At 38.8% G+C, this 19077-nt stretch overlaps 1 protein-coding gene across 6 annotated transcripts in view; it reads left to right on the top strand.

Annotated features, from left to right (window-relative positions):
- Window positions 1-19077, top strand: part of Rbp6 (RNA-binding protein 6) — a 190112-nt gene that overhangs the window by 62043 nt on the left and 108992 nt on the right. For all 6 annotated transcript variants that reach the window (XR_010654125.2, XM_036814973.3, XM_036814975.3 and 3 more), the window contains exons 4-5: window positions 3142-3223; window positions 18817-18901. Coding sequence is in view for 5 of the 6 variants with exons in the window: in XM_036814973.3 (XP_036670868.1) it covers window positions 3142-3223; window positions 18817-18901 (167 nt within the window). In the remaining variant the exon portion in view is untranslated. The remainder of the gene's footprint in view (window positions 1-3141; window positions 3224-18816; window positions 18902-19077) is intronic.

Here is a 19077-nt window from a genome sequence, read left to right as displayed (position 1 = left end):
ACTGTGAGAAACGGCGAGGGGTTAATTGGACGGAAAGGTATGCTCTGTGTGTGAAATATTGTGTGCGGCACTGGGATATAGCGCACTGATTGACACGTTGATGATGACTTCATTCTGGCATTTCACCGGGAATCTGGTTTTAGAGCAGGGAGTCACATGTATATCAAAAATAAATCGGGGTTCTTATAGGAGATTGATGAGTGCAAATGGGAGTTTATTGGGAGATGTAATTACCTCTTTAAAAAAAAGGTTTTAAATTTATTAAACATGTTGGATTTCTTAAAATTATGTTTATTATATGCTAAAGATAAAGTTGTAAAGATTCAAGAGAGTTATTGAAACTGCTTAATTGATTAAAAAGCAGAGGGGAATTATATATTTCCAAAAGAAAGCTATTGCCTTTAATAATTACAACTAAGTGATAATACTTTCATTTAATAAAGCATTGCAAAAATTAAAATATTAAGTTAAATTAATTTAAAATCATTGAATAAAATAAGCATTAATTTAGAGTATGATTGATTTTGAAATTCTTTTAAATTTTATAAGAAAGACCTGTCAAACGACTTGCTAACTTCAGTAGCGACCGTAACGAATGAACTGCGAATTCTCATTTCCGGTGACCCACTCAATCACAGCTATGGAGAATGGGTTACTCCAACTGGTTTATTTACACCTCAACTTCAACTAATGGCCAAGTCCTGCCATAGAATAGTGTCGCCCCACCTGACCCCTCCTCACCACCAAAGACCCCTCTTCCAAGGACATAGAGCGGCAATTGGCCATTAAAAGTTAAAGTGTAGCATACTTTGCAGCGCCACATACGCAACGAACGTAACGAAATGGAACGCAACCCTTTGGCTGCCCCATCAATTTGCATGCCGTACACGCACACACACACACGCACACTCGGCCCCGCTTTCCCATTTCCCCATTTCCATCTACCATTTTCCACATCCACATGCCACTCGAACCGCTGCGCCAGTTGCTGTTGTTATTTATGGTTCCAAAACTGTCATAAGCAAACAAATTGTTTTTTATTGTTCATAATTATTGTGCATACTTATGTAAATCACGCGACGAGCTTCGCGTTTTGCGTTGCATTGCCCCCACTTGACTGTCTGCCTGGGTGTGTATGGCACCCTACCCACCCATTTTTCACCCCATTTCCCACCCGTTTTTAAACCCTTTCCTCCACCCACATTATTCATGCACTTGTAAAAAATGTTGAGTAAGGTTTACTCTTTGGTCATAATTACTTAAAAATTGGTAGAATCGATTATTATAGTGAACACGAATGTTGTTTTTACATTGTTCATCCTACAAATATGCTCTTGAAACCTATGTAAATAGTTCTGAAAAAAATTTAGAAAAGAAAATACCTTTTCCCAAAACTGCTTTGGAATCATACCTTATAAATAATTATACTTACCAGAAATACTTCAAATGAAAATGTAATACCATAGAAACTTCGGTCCTGTGTGCGTATACCTTTCCTAAAACTTTTATTTAAGCACTACCTTATAAAGCAAGAAAATTATATGCTATCCAGAAATAGTTTACACATAATCAAAAAATTACACAACAAGAACTTTAGATCTATGTAGGTATACCTCTCCTTTCCTAAGACATCTTTCAAAGCACTACCTCATATAGGTAGAAAATGATATTCTTTCCAGAACTTATGTTAGAAACCAGAAATAGATTAAATTAATATATAATATAATATTTTAAGGTCACCTCTTAATTTAAATACATATTATTAGTTAATTTTTTATACCTTCTTTGTTTAAGTGTAGCATTTTGCATCGACACAAGGCGCAACTAGTTGCTCTAGCTTTGTTTTTGGTGCGTGTGTGTTGGCGGTGCTGCGATTTCTGGGACGGGGTAGTGGTGCGATGGTAATGGCGGTGATGGTGGTGGTGGTGGAGCTGGTTCCCTGGTGCGATTTCTCGCACCACATTTATGGCCGGAGCGTCTTGGCCACGCGGCGTGAGCGGCAAAATCGTTTGTTTTATTGAATTTTTATTGTAGTTTGAATTTATGACGCCAGCGTCGAGACTCGACTGGATTAGGGTTCTTCAGCCAGCAGCCGACGGGCGAGAGAGATGACTTTATCGGTTTTATTTTGCTTGTTTTTGCTGCATTAAATCGCAGCCAACGAGCCTTGGTATCTGTCGTGCGGTCCCCCCCTTTCCATACCAGTACCCCGACCCTGGTCGCGTTTGTCTGGCAATTTTGTTGGAATAACTTCAGTGTTGCGTTTGTGTGCGTACGTGCCGCTGAAGTGCTTCCACCCGGACGGAGTCCCATCCCCAATCCACCATCCGTGATCCTTCATCCTCCATCCGCATCCGCATCCTCCGAACGGGAGTCAGAGTCAGATTAGCTCGCAAAACCGCAGACAACAGCTGCCGCTGGCAACCAAAGCAGCGAGTCTGAAGTGGTCTGCGTACTTTGTGTGTGTTTACAGGCAGAGAAATGCGATAAAACTTAGGGTACAAATGTAAGAAATATCATAAAATCTATTCCGTCATGTTTTGTTATAAAAATATTAGAGGTATAGAAGGTCGTTGATCTTAGGATCAGTAGAATAAACATTTTTAGGCAGGAAAGTTTCAGAAACTAAAAGGATGTCTATTATATTTTCAGAAAATTAAACTCTAGTATGGATCTTATTAGAGTCAAAATATTTTTAAAGTGAATGGATGGTGTTATTTTTAATATAAAATGAGTGCATCTACCTATAAATATTATAAACAGAAATATTAAAAATATTTTGAATCGTTAAGGGATGCTAAAGATATATTTTTCTTAGTGCATCCTGCGAGTATGCATGTGAATAATGTCCAGTTGCGTATGCAAAGGGTGTGGAAAGGGGGTTTTTAGGAAGGAGACGACCCTTTGTCGGGAGGGAGTAGAAATTTTCGGGGTCCCCAACCAGTTTGTTTATTTGGGCATCACGCGAAATTCGTTTTTCTCCCTTTTATTTTTTGTTTTCAGTTTACTTTTATTAAGCGTATAACAAAATTAGTAACTTTGGCATCGTGATTTTGATGGCCGTACTTGCGTGTAACCCCAGTACATTTCATAAACCTGCTTTGATTGATTATTCATTGCATTTGTTTATATTTTTTTCAGAGAGCTTACGCGATTACTTCGGACGATATGGTGATATCTCAGAGGCTATGGTCATGAAGGATCCCACGACGCGCAGATCCAGGTGAGTCATTTGGGAAGAAGTTTGGTGGAAATTGGGGGATAATCTATAAAATGTTGAAGATTTTCTGGGATAATTATAAAGACTTATAATATATAATATATAATTATATAATTTTGTAGGAAAGATTTAAAAGAGATAGAACCCTTTTGTAAAATCAAAATGTGGCAAAGGTTGAAAAATTTACATCATTGAAATCTCCACTTACTATCTCCTTTTTCCATATATTACAAGAATCTTGTAAGTTTTATTGTACATCTGGTTTCTCTTTAATGTGTTCACATTTTCCTGGCCATTTAGAAACGGCCTTTGATTTATCAATCAAAAAGTTCCTCATCATTCTATCCCAAAAAGTATCCGAACACGAACTGATTTTAATTATTTCCTATTTTCGTGTAATAAATTTGTAACCCCGGCAACCTTTTACCTTTCTGTTGACCTCTCTATCACTCATCTGCCGACCCTATACGTTTGTGCCATCTTTGTTGCCGTTGTTGTTTATGGCCATGCACGGCTGCATCCATTTCCAAATTTGAACAGTTTGGTTAACCGCTAATTGGTTTTCATTTTCATTGATTTTATTTTTTTTCCCCTGTGTTACTCCTCTACCTATTACTCCGTTTTTCCGCCCCCGCTTTTCCTTTGGTCATGTGTGGGTGTGTGTGTTTGGATTTCTGTGTTGTGTATTTTTCCCCGTAACGTTTGTCATTTGTTGCGGTTTCGATCAACTTTCAGTTGGCTGAACGTGGCCAATACCCCTGGAACCCCAACGTCCAATCGTGTACTTTGACCTTATTTAAAAATGCTTAACGTAAATTAGCTGGTTTTTGCGGACAGTATGAATAATGAGATGGCATTTAAACGAGTCAATTTCAATTTCAATATACAGCAAATAAAATTTGAGACCATTCAACGCGGAAGTAATTAAATTCAGCTTTCTTATTCAGCTAATTAAGCTGTTTATGAATCCGTTTAAAAGTTTTTGTATCAGACGCTATAATTTGAAAGTTTTTTAATGCAAATTAACTAAAGTTTTTAATTTAATTTATCTAGAAGCATTCCCTTTAACAACTTGCTTGTTATTTAAATGTTTGAGGGATTCTATTTCCATTTTCTACAAAGAAAGTTAAAGACCGCCCAACTAGCAAGTGTTTATGTTCCTGTTTCTTTTTGCACTAATTAAGCGTTTTATAGGGCGTATACACAATGCGCGGAAGTCCTTTTTTCCTGGTATTTTTTGTTCGCCTGGTTAAAGGAACTCCTGCTGGAATTCGTCCAACGAGAAATATATCTTTGTTTTAATTGAATTTCATCTAATGTCAGTGGAGTGGCGGCGAAGCTTTCAGGTTAACAAGCGACGAAAGTTTATGCCACCTTCCAGCATTTCTCTCCTTTTATTTTTACCTGCTGCTCCCGACTCCTTTCCCCTCGCAGGATCAGGCGTCGTGTGTCCTTTCGCCTTTGTGCATGTCATGTTGGCTGGCAAAATTTTTATGAACTGCGTGCAGCTGAAGCTGGAAGCAGTATCTCGTACTGCCAGCTCAGTAAAACAGTTGGCACTTCCCCTACTGCCGACGACCCCCGTGGAAAAGTATCTCGAAGGGTGGCAGGTGCTCTCTGCCCTCTGGTAGTTGTAAATTCCGCAGCTCTATTTGTTGCCGTCGCCGTTGTGCCGTTCTGTTGCCTGATATCATCGTGTCAGGGATTTCTAGCAAAATTTAATAAAAACTTTATGTCGCTTAAAAGAATGTTTATGGAAATTTTTCACTTAAACTTGCGCAAAGTAATAAATGTAAACAGAATTCCTGAGAAGGTGCGACAACAAAATTCAAAACCGGAAGACAGGGAAGGATACAGAGGTGGGAAAAAGGGGGGGAGGGGGGTCTGAGCAACAAGCTGCACGCAAAGTTGCCGCAGCGAGAGTCAACAGTGTGGTTAATAAATATGCGCCCCAGTCCCGAAACAGGATACAAGGATACGCCGCTAGGATCAGCCATCAGCAGGCAATGCATACTTATAGGCCACCTCCGCTAACTTGTTACACTGCGATAAAAAGTTCTAACCAGAAAAAGGTAGCAAGATCATTGAGGATTTAGATTTGCTTATTGTTGCGATACCACCGATACTTTTTAACTATGCCCTGGAACACTTTCTCATTAAAAAAGAGTTGAGAAATACAATATTTTAATAATTTTAGTAACCATAAAAATCCCTATGAATAATATATTTTAGGATACTAAAAGTTATAAAATAAAGAACATAATAAATTCATGTTCATGGTCTAACATCAAAATTCTAAGAAGATGGATTATTCAATTTAAGCATATAATATCAAACCTTTTGAAATATTTATAAAATCTATTCTAGTATTTTTGAGTATTTCACAGACTATTATTTTGTTAGTTCTAAATGTTAAATTCAAACAAATTAATTTCGTTCTCTGTACTCTTTCCATTTCATTTTAGTTCTTGTGCATATTCAGATTATGAATTAAGAATATTAAAAAAATATCTAACCTTTTAAAATATTTAACAAATTCATAAGAACTCTCTTAAGTTTTAATGTTAATATTTTGTTAAATGAAATGTATTAATTTCTTTCCCTGTACTCATCCCTTTTCCTTTTTCTGCTTGCGTATTTCTGCGTTAGATAGATGCCCTGAGATATCTCACTTCAAATGAGATTGTATATTACAATAAAATGGAGTGAAGTACAAATTAGAAAACTTGCAAATAAATTTTAAGAGCACAAAATGAACAACACTGGCAGCGGGGGGAAAAATCCAAAAAAAAAGTTGGGAAAAAAGGCAATAGCCGGGAAAAACAAAATGAAAGCAAATGGCAAACAAAACACATTCACAGAAAAAAGACTGAGAAGGGAAAATAGCGAAAAACTTTTGCAAGTTGAGCGGGAATTTTCTTGCGGGTGGGAAGACAAAGCGGGGTCGCTCAAGTGCAGCAACAATAAAAAATTGAGTAAAATGGGAAATGGCAGCGCCGGCTAAGGAAAACTCAGCGCCCAACCACCTCCTTTTTCTCCTTCGCATAAGTAAATCCAAACAATTTATTGTTGTACTTTTAGCATTCTTCTTGTGCACGTTGTTGTTTTTCTTGGTGTTGTTGTTGCTGCTGCCATTGAAGCAAACATAAGCGACTTTTCAATGAGTTTCGAAAGTTATTGAAACATAAATTATATCGCACGGCGCACGCACGCCAAGAGCAGAAAGGTTCGCCCCCCATTTTCCGACCCACGGAAAACCCCACGCGGAAAACACAACCACAGCAACAGCACAACACCCTTTTGTGTGTGTGCGTGGGTATCTGTGTGTGTGTGTTTGACAATTAAGTTACATTTTTTTCCGCCGCCGCTTGTTAATGTTTTTCGGTTTTTATTTGGCGTTACACGCGCCAGCAGAAAATTTTCGCTTTTATTTATTTGCCGGACACACACGGCGAATGTTTACCTGAATCTGTATCGAATGAGAAATCGCATTTTCCACCCGCGCGCAATGTTGCATAATAAATTTAACGGGTTTTTAGATAAGAGCCGGGCTACCATATATAAAAAAATAAAATAAAAAGCGGGCTGGTCCAAAGGGATAAGCCAAATAAAAAAGCAAAAAAAATGGTGGAAACATTTTGCACAACCATTAAATGCTTTGGCTTTGATAAACTTTTGGATAGAAGTTCGATTTCGTAAGGCAAATTTTCGCGACATAACTCAATAGAAATGGCAACTCACTCCCCTAAAAATAAAAACCCGCTGCCAAATGGTTTTTAAATGAGAAATGCTTTTTTTTGGATAAAGAACAAGCAGCGAACTTTAAAAAGATTTAACAAAGACAAAGTGTTTTTGGTGCAAATGAAGATTAAGGGTTGATTAAAGCAATTTCGCGCAGGCCAAATGTTTTATCTGGCATTTAACGGCCTTTGATAATATGCACTTAATACTTGGGTAATCCCCCCCGTTTTGTGCGGCACATTTAATATCCTTGTAATAATTTATGTACAACTTCAAACTCGTATTTGTCTCGCTCTAACGCACTCCTCTCGGTGGACATAATTAACTCAATTTAATCACTTTGCCGAGCTCGCAGCTTTAGTGCGCCACTTTATGTGTTTTAGTGGGGGTTCCTTTTTTTTTTTTGGGTGAAGCAGGGGATTTTTCTTGTTTCCCGGCGACCTTCTGGCATTGACCACTCTGTGGGGGGGGGGGGGGTTTCCGGTAGGTTTGGGTTGGTACTTTAGACCGATCTCACATATTCGGCCAAACGCGAATGGCAGCTGCGCTTTGCCCTTTTCATGTTAATTTCCTCCGTACAAAACCAAATGGCTTTATATTTTCCCCCATCCCCCCCCCTCGCTTTTCCCCTTGCTGTTGCATATGTTGAGTGTCCACTGTGTGTGAGTGTGTGTGTGTGTGTGTAGCAATTTTTCATCATTAATTATGGCGGCGCTGGGCAAGTGTGAGTGCGCGTCTGTGTGGGCCAAACATCAGTCAGTTACAGGAGGCAAAAGACCATTAGGACGTCCCAGTCATCGGCCAAGCTGGTTGAGATGTCACTCACACACGCACACGGCAAAAAATGGTTCATAAGGATCAAGATCCTTTTAATTATTTTCATCTCCCAAAGGGTTTTCCTATAGAAAGGTCCAAAATCAGGGTTCTTAATCAATACCATGAAAGTAAATTAGTTTAACCCCCCTAAAAAATCTAAGATTTATTATCGTGTGCATCGAATTCATACCTTTGAATGGTTTATAAAGAGATTTAAGTCGTTTTGAAGGCACTATTAAAATTAAATTTATTTAGGTTCTCATATCACAATTAGTTTTAATTTTTAAAGATACAGGCGTTCTCAGAACAAGTAGTCCTATTTTATCCTCAAACATATGATCTACAACCTTTGTTGTTTTACAAAATATTCTTGTTTTCGTTTTGACAAATCTCAAATAAAAAGTCTATGGCAAACAACCCTTTATTTATATCCTTTATTTCCAGTGCACACACACTTGTATGTTGTCAACGTCAACCCCACTTTTTCACTTTTCCCCGCCATTGTTACTGTTGATTATTTCATGCGCTTTCTCTGCCCGCGCATTTTTATGCGCATTTTATGTTTGTATTCGTATTTGTATGAAAAGAAAAACCCAGCCTCCCAAAAATAAAAGAAAGACGAAAAAAAAGTGCAGAATAAAGGAGGGAATATTTTTATGATCCCCACAGACTCCCCTAATCACTCACTCCCTTGTAATTGCTTTGCGCACCGCACTCTTACATAATAATAATAAAATGAATTATAAAATAAAGTCACCTTTCTGCGGGGACCTGAGACTTTTTGTTAGCCAGCTGCCGCAGAATTTAATGTGGCAACGACACTCAAAAATTGACATTAGCAGCAGGCATACGACGAAACCATAAAAACATAACAAATGGCCGGCCATAATGTGTGTCCTTAAACTGTCACTAAATCGATAAATTTTCATAATGGCCGGGCCATTTAAATATTTAGCCGAAATGTTGGGGCAAAACCCCTTTTCGGGTCTCCTCGCCAGCGCCTTGTTCTTGTGTCTGGATTAATAAAATTACCCAAGACCCACGCATAGATAGCGAAAATGGGGTGAGCAAGGGGGTTTCTTTTTGGATAGATGGGTGGGGGGTCGAGGTTATGGGGGGTTTTTGAAGAAAGGTTGGGGGTTTCACATCAACGCAAGGGCACGCACACACACAACTCGAGGTGGACTCGACATCGTTGACGGGGTGGCGACATAGTCGTCTTAAATGTCTCCATGCCAGGCTTGAGTAGCCTCAGCGCGCTAGAAAGGAAAACAGGAAAATAAAACAAGAAGACGGAGAAAAAAATACTACTAACTACTATTAAAAAGAAAATGTTTTGATTTGCTTTTTAAAAATGATATATTGTTTTGAAACATAAAATAATCAGACAGTCATTACTAAGATTCCATAGAAGTTTAATCCGTATTTCAAACCAATGTTTATTTTTATTATAACAATATTTATATCATATCATATATAATATCATAATATCATATCATATTTTATCAACAAGAATAGTACTATCAAGACACAAACTAATTTCAAGAGATCTAAAGTCCATAGATATTTCAAAACAGTCTTATAAATGGGATGCATTTATCTGCATATGGATATTACCATAATAACGAAGTAAAATATATTTATAGAAAATACATTCTTACTGAATCTAATGTATAAAGCGATCCTGACCAATTTTATGAATATTTTTTCCGCCTGTAGAAGGGGCGTAGTGGGCCCAAGTAGACCAAGGGGGTGAGGTTGCCACTCACGCAGGCCCAGTTAAGTGTGCGTGTTCAAGGATGCATTTTTGTGCCCAGGAAAACGACACGACACAAAACGAAACGAAACAAAGACAAAGGCATAAAAACGTGCAAAATGGGCGTGGGCGGCGCCTCTACTTTGTCCTTACCCCATCCCCCGCCCCTCCTGGCCCCGCCCCTGCTTCTGACATCCCAATTTTGCTCCCCTCGAAAGAGCAGAGCCCTCCGCCCGGCCTGTGTAGGCTTATAAAGTGCGAGGCGAGCCAAGGCAGGAAGCCACTTGTGAAAGTTTCATGCACGCGGCCCCACTTCACACGACAGCAGTCAGCCAGGGGTGGCGAAGGGGATCGGGAGCGCTGCCAAGGGGGGTTGGCTAAGGAAAATCTTAGGAAGGAAACTGATCGAATGGAAGATGCCACGCACTTCTAAGATGAAAGGTGATTGTATGACTTTCTTCCATTTTTTTTCTTCTTCACTTTTTCAAAATATATGCTTATGAAAGAAAACAAAAAGATTTTGATGTAACGATTTTATGAACCATATAACTTTAAAGTTTCTGAAAAAGCTAATAAAAACCTTAATGGTCTTAACTTGTACTATCTTTATCCCCAATAATTTCTAAATAAATAATATTTTTAAACTTGTATCCTATATAGAACAAACGATCCAAGTCGAAATAAATATAATAAGTTTTGGTAATTTTGGTTTACTACCCTTAGTCTCTTAGTCTCTTCAATCATCTTGAACAAAATTTATTCAGCTAAAACCCAAAATAAAAATCAAAAATAAAAAATTTGACAATTCCTTTTTCTAGTTTTGAGAATTATCTATTATTTCTTTGTGAATTTATAAGTCAAAGGTATTAAACCAGTCTCTACGAACCGCTCAAAGGCGGCGTCTTGGACCGCCTGCAAGTGCTTGTTAGTGCGCTCGGGATTTGACGTTTCGCTGTAGCCAGGACTTAGAAGAGCCGGCTCTCTTGCAGCTCCAGCCTCAGTCCCAGAATCCTCGGCCTCTTCATCCTGCCACGCCCCCTGCCACCTTGCCGCCACCCCCCTCTCAACCCACGCGGCACTCCACTGTCGTCGTCTTAAGTTGCATTCCTTCTCGCAATTGTTCGTTTGGGGCGCTTTTGTTTTGTTGTTTCGAAATTTTTACACGAAAAAGTCATTTGAATATGCGTTGCCTACCTCCTCGGATTGAAAGTTTTGTTAGCCGTCAGCTACTTTCGTTGAGCCCCCTCCCCCTCCTACCCCCTTGGTGAAATTCCGCCCCCTTGCCGTAAGGTTGAGGGCATGGCTTGCGGCTTCTTTGCTTTTTAGCCGCGCATAGACAATATAATGTTCGCCTGCATTTCCAGCCTTGACTGCAACTTGTATATTAACAATACTGAGGGGAAAAGGGGGCGGGGCCAACAGGAGGGGTCACTGGAGGGGTTAAGAGGGAGGGGGTGGACGGGGGGATGCCGGAGACACAGAGACAATTGTTTTCTTACTTCCGCTGACTTCAAGAGCAATTCACAGTAGTTTGTCATTCTGTCTGGCACTGAGGTCAGTTGAGGTTGAGGCAATTAAGAGATATAAGAAAATGGTTTGGGCTTTGAGGCGGGGTTTCGAGGGTCAGGATTTCCATTTCCAGCTCCTTCAGGTGCCCATCTAATGGCTTTCATTTGATGCGCATATTAAGTAGTGTACGTAGCACAAAATCATTAAAATTGGAAGTCCCTTAAAAATGAATACAAATTTGAATATACTTAACAAAACAAAATATTCGTATCAAAATGTAGTGTTATTAATAGAATCGCAGTTCCCATTCTAAAAACTCAAACATAAAGATGGGGTACAATTTTGAACCACTTTAAAAGGGAAAATTTAAATGTAGAATATAAGGGAATTCTACCACGAACTCATAGAGGTATCACACTTTAAAATCGAAATCCGATTACTCAAGTTATGGAATCTGGAAGTGCAGTTTTGGGCTCCCTTTCTGGTAGTCATTGGAAATGCGGAAAAATTGAACATGAAAATGGGTTAAAATTTGGACCCTCTTTAAAAAGGAAACTTTAAATGTAGGTTATAAGAAAATTCAACCACGAACTCATAGAGGTATCACACCTAAAAATCGGAGTCCAATTACTCATGTTATGGAATCTGGAAGTGCAGTTTTGGGCTCCCTTTCTGGAAGCCATTGGAAATGCGGAAAAATTGAACATGAAAATAGGTTAAAATTTGGACCCTCTTTAAAAAAGAAAATTTAAATGTAGAATATAAGAGAATTCAACCACGAACTCATAGAGGTATCACACTTAAAAATCGGAGTCCAATTACTCAAGTTATGGAATCTGGAAGTGCAGTTTTGGGCTCCCTTTCTGGAAGCCATTGCAAATGCGGAAAAATGGAACATGAAAATGGGTTACAATTTGGACCCTCTTTAAAAAGGAAAATTTTAATGTAGAATATCAGAGAATTCAACTAGAAACTCATAGAGGTATCACACTTAAAAATCGGAGTCCAATTACTCAAGTAATGGAATCTGGAAGTGCAGTTTTGGGCTCCCTTTCTAGAAGCCATTGGAAATGCGGAAAAATTTAACATGAAAATAGGTTAAAATTTGAACCCTCTTTAAGAAGGAAAACTTAAATGTAGAATATAAGAGAATTCAACCAGAAACTCATAAAGGTATCACACTTAGTAATCGGAGTCCAATTACTCAAGTTATGGAATCTGGAAGTGCAGTTTTGGGCTCCCTTTCTAGAAGCCATTGGAAATGCGGAAAAATTTAACATGAAAATAGGTTAAAATTTGGACCCCCTTTAAAAAGGAAAACTTAAATGTAGAATATAAGAGAATTCAACCATAAACTCATAAAGGTATCACACTTAGAAATCGGAGTCCAATTACTCAAGTTATGGAATCCGGAAGTGCAGTTTTGGGCTCCCTTTCTAGAAGACATTGGAAATGCGGTAAAATCGAACATGAAAATAGGTTAAAAGTTGGACCCTCTTTAAAAAGGAAAATTTAAATGTAGAATATAAGAGAATTCAACCACGAACTCATTGAATTATCGCACTTAAAAATCGGAGTCCAATTACTCAAGTTATGGAATCTGGAAGTGCAGTTTTGGGCTCCCTTTCTGGAAGCCATTGGAAATGCGGAAAAATTGAACATGAAAATAGGTTAAAATTTGGACCCTCTTTAAAAAGGAAAATTTAAATGTAGGTTATAAGAAAATTCAACCACGAACTCATAGAGGTATCACACCTAAAAATCGGAGTCCAATTACTCAAGTTATGGAATCTGGAAGTGCAGTTTTGGGCTCCCTTTCTGGAAGCCATTAAAAATGCGGAAAAATGGAACATGAAAATGGGTTAAAATTTGGACCCTCTTTAAAAAGGAAACTTTAAATGTAGGTTATAAGAAAATTCAACCACGAACTCATAGAGGTATCACACCTAAAAATCGGAGTCCAATTACTCAAGTTATGGAATCTGGAAGTGCAGTTTTGGGCTCCCTTTCTGGAAGCCATTGGAAATGCGGAAAAATTGAACATGAAAATAGGTTAAAATTTGGACCCTCTTTAAAAAGGAAAATTTAAATGTAGAATATAAGAGAATTCAATCACGAACTCATTGAAGTATCGCACTTAAAAATCGGAGTCCAATTACTCAAGTTATGGAATCTGGAAGTGCAGTTTTGGGCTCCCTTTCTGGAAGCCATTGGAAATGCGGAAAAATTGAACATGAAAATAGGTTAAAAGTTGGACCCTCTTTAAAAAGGAAAATTTAAATGTAGAATATAAGAGAATTCAACCACGAACTCATTGAAGTATCGCACTTAAAAATCGGAGTCCATTTACTCAAGTAATGGAATCTGGAAGTGCAGTTTTGGGCTCCCTTTCTGGAAGCCATTGGAAATAAGGAAAAATTGAACATGAAAGTGGGTTAAAATTTGAACCCTCTTTAAGAAGGAAAATTTAAATGTAGAATATAAGAGAATTCAACCACGAAGTCATAGAGGTATCACACTTAAAAATCGGAGTCCATTTACTCAAGTTATAGAATCTGGAAGTGCAGTTTGGGCACCATTTCTGGAAGCCATTGGAAATGCTGAAAATTCGAACATGAAAATGGGTCAAAATTTGGACCCTATTTAAAAAAGAAAATTTATATGTAGAATATCAGAGAATTCAACCACAAACTCATAGAGGTATCCCACCTGAAAATCGTGATCCAATTACTGAAGTTATGGAATCTGGAAGTGCAGTTTTGGGCTCCCGGTCTGGAAGCCATCGGAAATGCGGAAAAATTGAACATGAAGATGGGCTAAATTTGGACCCTCTTTAAAAATGAAAACTTTAAATGTAGATTATCAGAGAATTCAACCACAAACTCAAGGAGGTATCCCACATCAAAATTGGGATCAAAGTACTCAAGTTATGGAATCTGGAAGTGCAGTTTTGGGTTCCGCTTCTGAAAGCAATTGGGATGGAAAAATCAAACATGATTTTCGAAAATCGAATTTCAATTAATTATAAGGAGCGTAAACCTTTGGCTTGAAATGTAACCTTTTGTAAATTTACATAGTTTGGAACAGATATTCAAATAGGATCTCCTCCGTGTGTGGGAAAGCAATTCAATCCTCTTGTTCCACTTTGTGCCGTTAAACCTTACTCAATTTCAAATAATCTTTGCCCTGGATATCCTGGATTGTATTTACTCTGTGCCAGCCCTTCCCCCCCGTCATTTGGCCTTAAATGAGCTTTCGGTTACAGTTTTGGCAATTGCCTGGGGGCGGAATAACCTCATCATCATCGTGCACCTGATCACTGGACATATGCTGGGACTTCTAATACTGTTATCTGCTCCCATTACAAGCACACACACACACGAGGCAACAGCTTGATGTGAACTTTGACCGTTTTGGTAACTCATTTAGTTAGATTATTTACGGTAATCCAAGACGCCAGCCACAAGCCAACCGCCAACTTAACTGCAGACACTCTCTGTTGGCCAGGATACCATGGCTCCTTTATTTTCCAGCTGCCCCTTCGGGCCAACTACTACATCCTTTCACCGGAATGGGTATTAGTATGAGTATCTACGGGCTAAATACATGCAAGTTGTTTTGCTAAATTGTGCGTAAGCTCAAGAGCAGCAGCAGCAACAAGGATCTTCGGGAAAGTTTCTCAAGCTCTGCCATGCCAATTCAAATAACACTTTTATTTCGCTCTCAGCCGTCCCGCTCTCCTTTTGGCCCTGTTTTTTGGTACGTGTCTGCGGTGTTTGTATGTGTTACATGATTGCCACGCCCCCTTTTCCTTGGGCTTTGGCTTGGGCTTGGCTCACCTGTCGCACCTTTACTCTAACCCCCTTTTTTTCGCTTGGGAAGGGGGGGATATACAGCATCATCCTTGGCTGCTGGCAGCTTGTGTGCGTGCGCTCATTAGCATTCTGAAACGGCTTTATAAAATTCAACAAGCAACCCAAGTTGCATGTTCGCTAGGAGGGTGGAGTAGGGGGAGGGTGGGCGTAATACAGCCACCCCACCACCCACTGCCCATTCTGCACCAACGCCACAAAAAACCCCCTTTCTTGTCGGAGGCTGCATGTCTCTGCTGTTGCCTTGTTGTTGCCTAGTTTCTATTTCTTTGTCTAAGTTTGCACACGGCGAACAAATATCCTTTACACTTTCTAAATCCTATTGCTAAGTTCAAGAAATCTTAAGAACTACATCTTTAAAAATCTTATAAATAATGAATATACATAATATTTAAATACTTCTTAGAATCTATATAAGCAGCTTTGTTATAAATAATATTTTTTAAAATTCCTAACTTAATATACGCCCCTTTTCTGATTTTGATTATAGAAAAATGTTGTAGAATTCAATTTGACTTTGGAAAACCATTTGTCAATATTGTTATACTCTCTGATCAACTATAAAATTAATATAGTTGATAAACAATTTGTATTTAAGAAAAACATTTTTAAGCCAACTTAATATGGACAATTGTGCAAATCGTATTCCAGTAAAACCCTCTAAAGTAAAAACCAGAAGAGCGCCTGACTTATCTTTTTTCGTAAGCTTGGTAAGGCTTATTTAATAATTGATCAGAATATTAAAATGAAATATTTGATTTAACAACGTACGATATTTTAATTTATTTCTTGATTTTCCATTTATTAATACCAAAGTAAAGTTAATACAAAATATAGATGATTTTTTTATATCATTTGATTTTTAAGGCAATTAAAAAGTTAATGTAAAGTTTTATATTTTGTTTTCTTATTTTTGGAGGCGGACTAAAGTTCTGATAAATATTATAAAATGTTTGCTTATGTCGGTAACCAAGTCCTGGCTATACTCTCCTTTTTTTCCTGTGTATTTGTGTGTGCGTTTTTTCATTGTTGTTGCCTGCACACATTCTGTTGTTATCCTGAGCACTCCATCCCCCCCCCCCCCCCAATCGCTCTGTCTCGCTCAGCTGCTATCCCTGTCTCTGTCTATCGTGCGGATGCCGGTCTGCCTCGAGTTGCATAAATTGAATCTGAATTTGTGAGTAAATTGCACACAGGAGACACATTATTTTTGAGTTTTGCCTTTTAAATTTGTGGCTTTTCACTTTGAGTTGCCCCCCCACCAGCGCCACCCCAGAAATTGCAACAATCTCTGTCCTCAACTTTGTGGCACTTGCCCTCCCCCTACTTTTTGCTCGGCAATTTTGTGTGACCCACTTGAACATTGGATTGAAGTTACGCCTACTACCGAACCACTCTGGGAAAAGCTCTCAGCTAACCAGCCACCCCAAAAAATCGCCCATTTAAATCAATATTAATAGGTGCAGGCCTCTTTTTCGCAAATTGCACATTGCACAAATTGTTCGTCTATAAATACGATAAAATGTTTATTTAATATGTACCAGACCGTGCCAGCTGTACGAGAATCCAGAAAGCCAATACCAGGACAACAACAGCCACAGCAACAAATAATGACTTATCCATGGCACGTAGATGGGCTGGAAAAAAGTGGGGGCGGTGGAAAATCAAAGACACTCGGTCCTGTCCTGGGTCCAATCCTTTTCCATATGCAAATTGTTTTTATAAATTTGCAACAAGCAATTGTTTGTTGCCATCGTTGTTGAATAGCAATTTATATGGCAAAACACCGATACAATATAGCCAAAAGAATGTCCAATGGAGAGCAGCAAACACATTTTACGGGGGGGGATTATGAAATGTGTGGGGGGTAATCCCCTCAGGAAAAACTTTGATTTTCCGTATTAAATTTAGCACAACCTCAAATTTAATCCTTGCTTATGAATAATTGCCCTTCAGTAGGCAATAAAATTTCAATGAAACAATTACATGTCCGCATTATCTGTTTAACTTTCAATTACAAATGATTTAACTGACAAGTAAATTGTATGGAAAAACGCAAACAATAAAACTGTATGTCAAAAGTAGAGCAGAAATGGGGTTGAGATGGGTTAAGCCAGCTATACGATTGGGGTTCGGTGGGTTAAGGGTGGGGGTAAATGGAAATTACCGAGAATTTCTATGACACGCATGCATTATTGGAATGGAATTAACTAGCTTGGCGTTTCAGGATTTCAAAGAAAAACATTTGAGCTTACATTTGTGCTTTTAATTTGGAAATTGCCATTTGGCAAGTGCATTGCATTCTATGCTGATTAAATTTCAATTTAAAGTGCCAACTACTATATGAGTTATTTCCATCCATTTGCAAGCAGCTGAACTAGTAACTCAGCTTATTATAAATTCAGTTGTACAAATTAATTGCTCTGCACTTATTCCGCCATTAATGACAGAGTATAGCTTTTAGCCAGTTAATTATTTGGAAATAGCCTGTATTTATGATTTATCGCAAGGTCAGGGCTAAATGTTATATAGAACTGTTCTGCGAAATTATATTGATACACTGGCATTTTATAATGTCACTTAATTTAAAGCATATTTAATGATTTTCATATATAGGATGTTATACATTTCAAAGAAGTGCAATCCTCAGTTCTATAAAGTTCTTGATTAAATCTTTTAATTAAATCATTCTCTTTTTATAAGTCTTAGTTTTAATAGATTTGGATCTCTAGGATTCCGTATTACTTATTTCTTTATCTTATGTATTTCTTTATCTAATTGATTTCCGTTGGAACCTCTTTCCATACTATATTTCTACACTAAACATTTCTATCTTGACCCATGACACACCTGAAACCGAAGGTATATGTGTGTTTTCATCACGGGTTGTTTAGCTCTTAGCCATCGCTAGTTGACCATTTGGACCTGAATATGTTAACTGGGCCTGGCCGGTGATCCCATCCTGGTTTCTGGGCCACACGGAGTGGAATCAGGACCGTAACAATTGCCACAATTGCAATAGAATCGTCGTTAATTACTGTCTGTGCTTGCGGTTCTCGTTGGGCTCGGATTGAGTGGGGTGGTGGTGCAGGTTGGGTGGTTTCCGATGGGTAGGAGTGGGTGGTTGCCACCAATGGTGGGCTTAAAAGAGCAAGACAAATACGAGCATGTGTCTGGTCCTGGGCTCTGAAAGAAGTTGTGAGTTTCGCAGCAAAGGAGGCGGAGGCATCGTTAAGCGTTGCTGCCAAGTGGCAAAACTCAAATAAACATAAACGTGCACACAGGCGGCGTGGCAAAAAGTGGGGTTAAAAGGGGGGCAGCACAGCCTTGCCACAGCCCAAAATCTCTGAGCTGGTTTGTTGTCTTTGCCTGTCTCGTTTCGTTTCGTTTTGCTGGCAAGGGAGACTCATTAAAATGCAGTGCGAGATAATAAGCATTTTAATTAAATATTTAACAAGAATAAGTTTATCACAACACGAAAGGAAAGAAACGGGCACAGAAACAGCGTTTTGTAGAGCGAGTTGGGGTACGGCGTGTAATGGCTTGTAAGCGTCTGCCTTCGAACAGTTCGGAAAAAGGGGCATTTGGCGGATGGGAGATACTCCGGGGGACTTAGACTGCTCATTTGGCCCCGTCTCTTAGCCCTATAGCCCCCCTTTTGCCAGCAATATTTTGATGTAATTTGAGCGCCTAATTGGCGCACGTGCTAAACTGACGATGGCAGGTTCAACTTTGGGCCGGGTCTCCTGTTTCGCTCTTTCTGTTTTTCTGGTCCCCGTTCTGGTTTTTTGGTCCTGGTTTCTGGTTCAGGTTCAGTTACTTGGCTCCTGGCTTGGGTAAATATTTGCTGAACTTCTCGCTAACCGTCTCCTGTTTACATCTCCTTCCAAATCTACTTGCAGAGGCTTCGGCTTTGTCACATTCAGCGATCCAAATAGCGTAGATAAGGTACTCACCCAAGGCACACACGAGCTGGATGGCAAAAAGGTAAATGTTACACACGAACTCTTTGCTTTTTTTCGTTATTTTTCAAACAGCAAAACTCCACTTTAACTATGCTAAATATTTGCTCAAAAGCATCATCATCATACCCCCAATATTTCCCCAGCCCTCTATTGACAGCAATTAGAAAGTCAAAGCATAACAGTATGGCTAAAAAAAAC

Source organism: Drosophila suzukii, chromosome 3 (genome assembly GCF_043229965.1).
Source record: "Drosophila suzukii chromosome 3, CBGP_Dsuzu_IsoJpt1.0, whole genome shotgun sequence".
In the NCBI taxonomy this organism is placed as follows: domain Eukaryota; kingdom Metazoa; phylum Arthropoda; class Insecta; order Diptera; family Drosophilidae; genus Drosophila; species Drosophila suzukii.
Note: the sequence above shows the minus strand (reverse complement) of the source record. Positions and strands in the feature narration are given on the sequence as shown.